Source organism: Dioscorea cayenensis, chromosome 11 (genome assembly GCF_009730915.1).
Source record: "Dioscorea cayenensis subsp. rotundata cultivar TDr96_F1 chromosome 11, TDr96_F1_v2_PseudoChromosome.rev07_lg8_w22 25.fasta, whole genome shotgun sequence".
Taxonomy (NCBI): domain Eukaryota; kingdom Viridiplantae; phylum Streptophyta; class Magnoliopsida; order Dioscoreales; family Dioscoreaceae; genus Dioscorea; species Dioscorea cayenensis.
In genome coordinates, this window is record NC_052481.1 from 1,711,844 (window position 1) to 1,722,478 (window position 10,635).

General features: G+C 35.4%; 2 protein-coding genes across 2 annotated transcripts; one reads left to right on the forward strand and one right to left on the reverse strand.

The window, feature by feature from the left end:
- Positions 1-384: 384 nt before the first annotated feature.
- LOC120272224 (ABC transporter B family member 2-like) lies at positions 385-6,298 on the forward strand. The gene is given in 9 exon segments (XM_039278990.1): positions 385-582; positions 735-935; positions 1,115-1,374; positions 1,456-1,769; positions 1,998-2,221; positions 2,587-2,936; positions 3,518-3,641; positions 3,644-3,938; positions 4,634-6,298. Coding segments are annotated over 9 exon segments (3,450 nt in total). The 3' UTR covers positions 6,118-6,298.
- On the reverse strand, positions 1,048-9,788 carry LOC120272225 (the record flags this gene model as incomplete). Its single annotated transcript, XM_039278991.1, is given in 8 exon segments — positions 1,048-1,505; positions 6,278-6,403; positions 6,473-6,568; positions 7,745-7,859; positions 7,991-8,298; positions 8,301-8,878; positions 8,941-9,002; positions 9,589-9,788. Coding segments are annotated over 7 exon segments (1,443 nt in total), but the record flags the coding sequence as incomplete, so codon positions are not given.
- Positions 9,789-10,635: the final 847 nt, after the last annotated feature.

Sequence of the window (10,635 nt, forward strand, 5' to 3'; positions counted from 1 at the left end):
GCTCAAAATAATTTTTTGAATAAAAATAGAACAAAATTCTCAGAGTTTTTTTTACAAGGTTTGCTCTAAAAATCATCTAAGCTTCCCCTTTTTTATTTTAAAATTTATTCATGCGATAAGTCTCTGTCACACTCCATCTATAATCTATAATATATATTAAAATTACTAAGTCAGCACTAGCAATTAATGTTGATGGTCATGTCTATTAAACATTAGCACTAATATTTTTTTATATAATTAATATAATTGTAAAAAACAGAAGAAGAAATAAAGAAGACATGAGAGACATAATAAATAGCATTCAGTTATCTCTGAGAAACAATTTTTGCTTGTTATCTTCTCTCATTAATTTTATTAGAATTTTGTGCATGTGGAAGCTTTAACATGACAAACATGAACATTGCAGAAATATCATCATGGATGTACACAAGTGAACGACAATTAGCACGTTTGAGATTAGCATTTCTAAGGGCAGTTCTAAGTCAAGATATAGAAGCTTTTGATACTGAATTGACCATGGGCAAAATAATCACTGGAGTAACAAGCAATATGAGCATCATACAAGATGCAATTGGTGAGAAGGTGAGCTATTTACTATGCAATAGAACTAATCATGAACTCCAACTTGGTGAGCATTATCTCAAGTACAAAAAAATAAATAAATAAATAATGAAGAAGAAGAAGAAATTACCTTCTAAATATTATAGAGAACTGATATGCTTAACTTTTTGTAGTTGGGCCATTTCATCTCGAGCTTCTCGACTTTATTTGTTGGAATCATCATTGCTTTTATCTGCTGCTGGCAAGTAGCCATGCTCACTTTGATTGTAGTGCCCCTGGTCCTTGCTGTTGGAGGTACATGTACTGCTAAGATGAATAAGATTTCAGCAACAAGAATGAAGTATCTGTCCGAAGTGACAACCATGGTAGAAGAGGTACTTACAGCTTAAAACAAAATGTCCTCAATCATCATATTCGTATATAAGAAAACTATGAACCCTTCAGTGACAGGTGAACACATCAAAGTGTAGTGTTCCCCAGAGAAAATTGGTTCTTATAGGAATTTATATTTCATCATGAAGCACCTAACGTTTTGAAACATTCATGCATACAGACATTAACTCAAATCAAGACAGTTTTCTCCTTTGTTGGCGAAAATAGCGTGACCAAGTCCTTTGCCATGTTCATGGAGAAGCAATACACGATGTGCAAGAAAGAGGCGATAATAAAAGGAATTGGAATGGGCCTGTTTCAAGTAGTGACATTCTGCTCATGGGCATTGATTGTTTGGGTGGGTGCAGTTGCAGTATCAGCACATAAATCTCAAGGGGGTGAGACATTAGCTGCAGTAATGAGCATCCTCTTTGGAGCAATGTACTTGTCCCAAAATCAATTTTTCATTTGTAACCAGTGTAAATTACCATGCATCTGAATCTTGCTAAAATAAAATTGCAGATCGATCACTTATGCAGCTCCAGATCTTCAGGTCTTTCGTCAGGCCAAATCTGCAGAACATGAAGTATTTCAAATAATCAACAGGAGACCAGGTATTTGTCATGACACAAAAGGACAAAAACCAGGGAAGATTGTAGGAGACATTGAAATAAAAGATGTCTATTTTGCCTATCCATCCCGCAAGGATAAGCTCATCCTTCAAGGACTCTCATTGTACATACCAACAGGAAGAGTTGTTGCGCTGGTGGGTAGCAGTGGATGTGGAAAAAGCACTGTAATTTCTCTACTTGAACGGTTCTATGATCCCTTATCAGGTTAGCTGCATTTTACATGTCTTAAAACTACAAAATCTTATCTTACCACAAACAACAAAAGTTTGTAGATATTTATTAGTACCCTACTCTAGCAGGAATCAACAAGAAATGTAAGTAGTGATTAAAAACTTGATTAACATAAGAAGGTTCTAATGGCTAATGTTCGTATGTTCATAGACAAATGTCTTTATGTGGAGTTTTGAGGTCTGATGCTAGACAATTTCACAGGTGGAGTTTTCGTTGATGGTTATAACATCAAGGATCTTGACCTAAGATTCCTGAGAAGGAACATAGCAGCAGTTTCTCAAGAGCCATCCCTCTTCACAGGCACTATTAAGGACAACTTGAAGGTCGGAAACCTGGATGCAAGTGATGACCAGATTGCTCAAGCAGCATTAACAGCTAATATACACTTATTCATATCTCAACTTCCAAATCAGTATTCAACAGAGGTAAAAAATTTGGTTAATACCAGATAGTCAGTGGCAATACAGTTAAGCATATTGAATTTAAAAGATGAAATCATCAACTGATATGACTTTGCAAATTCAGCTCTACTTTCAAGCATTCATTCAAAGAACATTAGAACCAAATAAGCAAAAAATAATTTGAATGATGAATGACTCACTGTAGGAAGCAAGCATATATGGATATTGCATGATGATTTTCTTCTTCTAAGTACATACTTGAGATAAAAAAAAAACACTCGATGATACAAAAGTGTCAAATTATTCACTGCCTATAATCTTCAATATAACTCACTATTTAATGGTTTATCCATCTATGTAATTCAGCTGACATGGTAATTGCAACTCAGGTAGGAGAGAGAGGACTGCAATTATCAGGAGGACAAAGACAAAGAATAGCCATAGCAAGGGCAATGCTAAAAGATCCACCAATTCTTCTACTTGATGAGGCAACAAGCGCACTTGATTCAGAGTCAGAGAAGTTGGTTCAAGATGCTCTTGAGAAAGCAATGCAAGGAAGGACAGTAATTTTAATTGCCCATAGAATGTCAACAATGATCAACTCAGATATAATTGTGGTGCTTGAGAATGGAAAAGTAGCACAAAGTGGAACTCATCATGAATTGCTAGAGAACAGCAAATTTTACAGCAATTTATTTGAAGCTCAAAATCCAACAAATTTTAAAGAGAGAAACTCCAGGTATGCATACCACTTATATAAAAGCCATAGGCAAGTAAACTCCTTTCCTTAGAACCACACTTGAGTTTCATCCTCATACGGCTGAGCAATTGATTCTTTTGACATCACAATTTAATCAATATGAAAAGAATTATAATTTTACAAAATCTATAGGGAACATTTTAACAGCTATGATACGTCAGTGTAAGAATCCCACAATCAAAATCAAGGGGGAACACCAAATTAATAATTTGAACTACATACAGTTGTCATCAATTCTTAAGCGCTAAGCAAGTGCCATATATATAATGAAAAACTAGCTGACAATATTCACAACACAAATGCACCAAAATGTAGAATCCTAGGAAAAAGGCAAAAGCAACTTATTTTTGCCAAAAGTTCCTAATGATGAAGAATATATTAAAGATCAAATCACAGAAAAATGACATGATGTGTATGCTTAAATCTGTATACAAAACATTGCAGGTATTTGGTTCAAACTCAGGGAATTATAGAACATAGATTCTGATTTCAATCATTGTGTACAAATATAAATAATTTGGTTGAAAAACATCAATAATGTTAACAGGGTCATAAATTTTTATCAATGAAGGGCAAGATTCCAGCCAGAAGACTTCAGCACAATACAATAAGAATATTGAACAGTCTATGGAATCAGAAGCCTTGCTCAGGAAGTTGCCAAAGGAAAGATGTACAAGAAAAGAACAGATACTACTTTCTTCAGAATTTGGTTTAACTTAAAAAAAATCGACCTTCTTAACATTGCTATAGGTTCTTGTGCTGCAGCTCTATCTGGTATTTCTAAGCCATTATTTGGATTTTTTATAATCACAATAGGAGTAGCATACTATGAACATGATCCAACAAGGAAAGTAGGGTGGTATTCAGGAATGTTCTCTCTGATCGGACTGCTTACGTTGTTTAGCCATATTTTGCAACATTACTTCTACACAATCATAGGCGAGACGGCCATGAAAAACCTTCGGGAATCTCTATTTTCAGGTAAATCATCTAATTTTAACATACTGCCCTTTGTTTCGGCCATTCAGTATTACATAATACAGACATACTTTGACAATTAGAGAACAAATACCAACTCATCATCCAACCATGACCTAAATGGAAGAGAAATATCAATAAATTATATCCTGCTCTAAAAAATGTTGAACTAAAACATTTATGTAGCGCATGTTCCTAAAGATTACATCATGGAAACAAACCTTGAAGACATAAGATGATGAAATTTTCAAAAGACCCAGAAAAACAAGTGATCTGCTTGCATTGAAAAACAAACTGAGAATTTAAAAAATGAGGACTTACAGAAAAATCAGAGGAAAGAAACTCCACTTGATTTTACAATAGATATCATCAGCAAATACAACTATTGGTGCATAACCTAAACTTCCATATACACTATGATGAAATCCATGAACAAGGCAACTGATACTACCAAAAATAACAATAATTTTCTACATTTAGCCATAAAATTTTTAACAAATACTTTGAAATAAACTGCATGCCCACCAATAGTGCTCTTTTAGCTTCAATTTCTAACAAAACAATTGAAAGATGTACTCATTTTTGTAACAACTTAGCATATGAAGAACTGCCACAATATTGATTTGGGTAGTTTAAAGGGCTTGATATTTCAAATGTCAATGGTACTAATAGGATTTATTTCTCCAATATCTTTACAGCTGTACTTCGTAACGAGCTAGCTTGGTTTGAAAAACCTGAAAATGCTGCGGCACGTGTTACTTCAAAAATTATCAGCGATACTTCCATGATCAAAACGATTATATCTGACCGGATGTCTGTGATCGTTCAGTGCGTCTCTTCTATTTTAATAGCAACCACTGTAAGTATAATAGTTAACTGGAGAATGGCATTAGTAGCTTGGGCGGTTATGCCTTGTCACTTCATAGGTGGTCTGGTACAAGCAAAATCAGCAAAAGGCTTTTCAGCAAATGCTAGTGTTGCGCACCAAGAACTTACAGCTCTCACTTCAGAATCAGCTAGCAATATCAGAACAATAGCTTCCTTCGTCTATGAGGAGCAAATACTAGCTAAAGCCAAGGTAGCAGTAAAAGAGCCAATGAAAATTAGCAGGATAGAGAGTGTTAAATATGGGATCATTCAAGGGGTGTCACTTTGCTTATGGAATATTGCGCATGCTGTTGCCTTGTGGTACACCACAGTTTTGGTTAAGAAGGAACAAGCAACATTTAAGGATGGAATAAGATCGTATCAGATTTTTTCACTGACAGTTCCATCAATCACTGAGCTATGGACCTTGATCCCCATGGTCATGTCTGCCATTAACATACTCAAACCTGTTTTCCAGATCCTTGACCGTGAAACCCAAATTGCACCAGACATCCCAGATATTCCAGACAATGAACAAATTGAAGGCAGGATTGAATTTGAACATGTCAGCTTCAACTATCCAACAAGACCAGAACAGCTTGTACTAAGTAACTTCAGTTTAACTATTGAAGCTGGACAAAGAGTTGCCATAGTTGGGCCAAGCGGGCAGTGCAAGTCCTCTATTCTGGCACTTACATTGAGGTTCTATGACCCTTCCAAAGGAAAAATTTCTATCGACATGATAGATATAAAAGCATACAACCTGAGGTGGTTGAGAAAACAGATAGGGTTGGTGCAACAAGAACCTCCTCTATTTCGTTCTTCAATTAGAGAAAATATATGCTATGGTAATGAGAGTGCTTCAGAAACTGAAATAGTTAAAGCTGCAATTGAAGCAAATATTCACCATTTCATTACCAACTTGCCTCAAGGATATGATACTTTGGTGGGAGAAAAGGGCTGCCAACTTTCTGGTGGACAAAAGCAAAGAGTAGCCATCGCACGAGCTCTTGTGAAGAGACCTGCTGTTTTGCTGCTAGATGAAGCTACCAGTGCACTTGATGGAGAAACAGAAAGGTCAGTCATGAATGCATTAAGACCACAGGAAAGGAGGAAAGGTAACCAACAAGCTAAGGCAACCCAAATTACAGTCGCACACAGGCTTTCTACAGTGATCAATTCAGACGTGATCATAGTGATGGATAAGGGAAAAGTGATTGAGATGGGTAACCACAAAAGCTTAATGGAAGAATCAGGTAGTGCCTACTCGAAATTATTCAATCTCCATAGCCAAACATGTGCAGTTGACCAATGAGGTCTTTTAACATTATGAAGCCAAGACAATCCTCAACACAACAATCATGTGAGGAAAGTACTTCACATTGTAATCAAATGAAGGTGTGCTTTTACCTTGTTGACTTCCAGCCAGCATAACTAGTATGATTTTAAAAGAATTGCAATGTAATAATAATCACCTGGTGTGAGGTACACCTTCATAATATCCATATCCACTTCGTTTAGAATTTAATTAAGATGCTATGAATAACCTTGAGCTGCTCCATCTCCTCTTTATGGGCAATTCCATGATCAACATAACACAGCTGAAGCAAACAAGAGATCTTAAGTTATTCGTACAACTAGTATTAATAAGTTTAACCGTTTCACCTAACCTGGTACTGTGGCTTTCTCAAGGTATGCACCCCTCTTTTTATCAACCTTTGCCATCCACTGCTAGCTTGGAGAGACCTTTCCAAATCTTCTGTTCTCTTTGGCAATACAACAAAGCCATAAAGGTGTCAGTATTAACACAAGCAGTTCCTTAACAGAAAAGCAACAAGATCCGAAAAAGAAAAGGAACCAGTTCGGCAGACCCAGACTTTATTTGGCAACTCAGCCATGCTCATCAACTGGTGGTTGAAACTAAATGTGAGCGGGAGAAAATATTGGTTTGTTTTGCATGTGGAAAGGTGATTGGGAAAAAAGTGTAGAGAGGGTGGCATATGATAGAACAATAACATACATGGGTGCTATGTTGATGACTATATACTATTGAATAGAATTGTTCTACTCTGTACACTATCTGTTATTTCAGATTCCAAGTCTTTTGTATCTCCCGTGTTCTCCGAGATTTTCAAAGTCCTTTCCTGAATAATTCTAAAGTATTCAAAACTAAACATTTATCGAAATCAAAACCATGATATAGTTTAAAGCTTAGAACAACAGGGTATGTATTATCTCCATCCATATGTCCGTTGCCCTTGGGCATCAAAATCCAATGCAGAAAATCAGAAGTTTTGAACAAACTCATGCTGATAGAAGTGATAGATTGGAATGGGATTTAAATAAAAAGATACAAGGAATGGGACCACGTAAGTGTTTGGGCAGAAATGTTTTGGATTGGATACTAAATGGTCAGGGCACAAGGTGAGTTTCTATATTTAAACAAAAAGCCAAATGGCTACGTTGTCAACTATTCCATGCTCAAAAGATTTAAGGATGATGTGAGATACAGAATTGCAGTCAGGTCCCTTCAAGTCTGGAAGTTCAATAATAACAATGATTAAATGTTATGGCTGGGAACTCGTCTAATAAAAAGCTTAACAAAAATTAATGCATTCATATAGTAAAAAAATATTTACAATATCCACAATCCAAAGGCAGTTAAAATGATAACATTTGTCCAAATGCCACATGTTGAATTACGTGTGCATCCACAAGATCCTAAAATGTAATAGTCATAGAAACAATTGAGAAGGCAAGGAAAATTCCCCATTGTAGGTACAGACATTATAACTTAATGTAACATTGATGCACTTATAGGAAGTGGGTTATATCAATTCCCCTTCTGCCTGTACAGTAAATTGAGGGGCCCTCGACAGCAATGGAAGGCACTAGTAGTAATTAGCAAAACACTTGTACAAAGCAGAATAACCACATGTTACCTCAGAAGGATCGAGAACCAAAAGAAAATATTGATCTTGCAAGTCTCGCAATCCCTTGTGCCGTTGGATTCCAATGATGGTTCTTGAATGACCATTGGATTGAAAGTATAAAGGACTAATCCACATAGAATTCAATTAAAAGAATATAACCCAAATGGGAAAAAGTAATAAAAGATGTAGAGCATTTCAGTGCTCTATTTAGTACTGTTTATCAGTCACTTCTTTGGCAGAAAAAGGATTGCTTACGTTCTTTCACTGACAAAAACACCTTTAGAATCATTACGTGCATTGGAAAGTCCACTGTTAAAATAGTTCCAGACCCAATCAACAAGGATATGATGGCTCTTAATCTCCCCATTATATTGATTGCAGTCATCATCTATCAAGGTACCAGCATGAAGCACATGCTGAGAACTTTCACATGACAAGACACCCACTGAAGAAGCACTAAGCTTCCTTTGAATAAGAAACTTGTCAAGTGGCCCATAAACCTGTTTTGCTTTCCTTTTATCTCTGGGGTGTTGATGATTTCCGTCCTTTCCGCACCAAGATTCACATTGGACAACGATGGTGATGGAGATGACAAACTATCAAAATCTACAACTCTTGCTCTAAGGCCAAAAGAACGAAGGAGTGCAGCACACTCAGTGGTTCCAATCCATTTCGTAGTGCCATAAATTTTATTACAAAATGTTTCTGAACCATCTGAATCAAAACCTTTTCTCCAAGCAATCTCCAGCCACCTCTGGAGTGATGGAATATCAGGAACAAATCCACACCCTCCAAACATAACATCCCTCACTTCTTGATTCTGCATCAAAAGGTGGGAGCTTAACATTTGAATATTGCGCCATCCACAACCCCATCCACGATCTTCAGATTTCAAACTCTGATAATGGTCAATGTGGCCTGTTATGATACTTTTTGAACTACCCTTTTCCAATTCCAGACACCTCCTCAATAAAGTCATTAGACCACCTTCAACTTTATAAAATGTGCTTTTAATTTGCAAGGAAACTAATGAAGATATGCCCAGCTGTAGATGAAGAGGTTCCCCATAATCATGTGCCTTCAACCTCAAAGTGCCGGATTCAGGAGTCACTCCTTCAACCTGGGAATAGCATGCGGCAAATTCTTCTTAAAAAAGGAAAATATCAGCATATACAATGAAGAGCCAATAATTGGAATATTTTGACCATTTAACATCTGTATTTCCTGACTCAAGCTTAAATAAACATTTTTCCCTATTTTTAAAGTCCTGCACAAGAAAATTATTTCCATCCGCGATCAATATTAGGTTAAAGAGAAAATTCATTTTCTCCTCGTTGAGTAATGACACATAATAAAAGTAACAAAATACAAGACAATAAGGATTGGGTCCTACATACTAACATACAAAAACAAATGGACAAGTACTATTGAAGGTCATACCACAAAAATAATCTAACAAATATACCAATTGAAAATAGTGTCCATCAAGTTTCCAGGCATGCACGAGTGCATGAGAAACACTAATGCATTCGAAGAAAAAAAAATGAACATTTCAGCATATCAATGTACTCATCAAAAAATCATCAAATTAAAAAATTCATAGTAAAAAAGGGAAAACCATTCAAAGAGAAATTTGTTTGAAAGGGAGAATGTAATTTGGTTTATAACCTTAAAAAAAGCTATTAATAGTGATGGTTAAACCCCAAGATCTATATATATTGATAAAAAATACAAACATCAAAATATTAACCAATAACCGTTCTAAACTGAAAGATGCTGGCTTATGACAACTGAAAACTCAAGTAATAAACATTATACATCTAAATCAAGAACAAAAAATCATTATAACATACCACGAGCCAGCCATTTGTATAGGACTGGGTGGAGCTAATGCAATTTGTTCTGCTAGTTCCATGTCCCGCTCAAGTTCATCATCTACAAAGTGATTGTTTACATGCCTGTAGGAGTTCCAAAAAATAATTAACTCTGGATAGGTATAACAAAATGAATCGGTCTGGTTATGAAATAGAAAGTGGCAATAGAGAAAGGTAATACAACATATGATAATTTAGCGAAAGGTAATACAAGTTATGATATTTCGCCCCTTAGGAAAACATGTGGAGCAGATTGGGCAAGATGAGAGCATCGTTTGATTTGCAATTCTCTGTTACATTAATTGGAGGATCAACAAGGAAACTAGAAAAAGCAATAGAACCAATCATTAGTTGGACAATGCAGAAGATTGGTATGAAATAATCAGACGTATAAATCAAAACATAAGTTCCCTGATATGGTCAAATGAATAATCAACTTTATTCACATAAGGATATTATAGAGAACATATAAACAAGAAAAACCATCAAATATTTACAGGGAAAAACTTTATCTTATCTCTTGCTATCACTTTCCCTTTGATTTTTATTTATATGTTTTAATTTCTTATGGATTCAAGTAATGCAAAGATAAAAAAAAAGTCTCAATCTTTTTGAGATAAGTGAATATGACAGCATTTTTGGTAGACAATCCACCTAACAATCAGCAACCATGTAATTTAATCCAAGCAATTGTATACTTTATAACCAGCAAAGCTAACAACAAGCAGTTCACTGTTTTTGAATGTTTGGCACCGTTCAAGCAAGTTTACTTATGCAAAATATAGTGAAACACAGGATTTATGAACAACTTGTTCGATTCTCTGAAATTATAATCATAGGCTTAAAATTGTTAAAACAGAATCCATAATCCATCAAAAATTTCCCTACTTTATAACCAGCAAAGCTAACATGCATAAAAATATAACAAACAAACGATTAGCAAGTCACAAGTTCTATTCTTAGAACATGTTCTCTTGTGCCAAAGATTATAATTTCATTTAAAAAAAATTACTTTAATCCATCAAA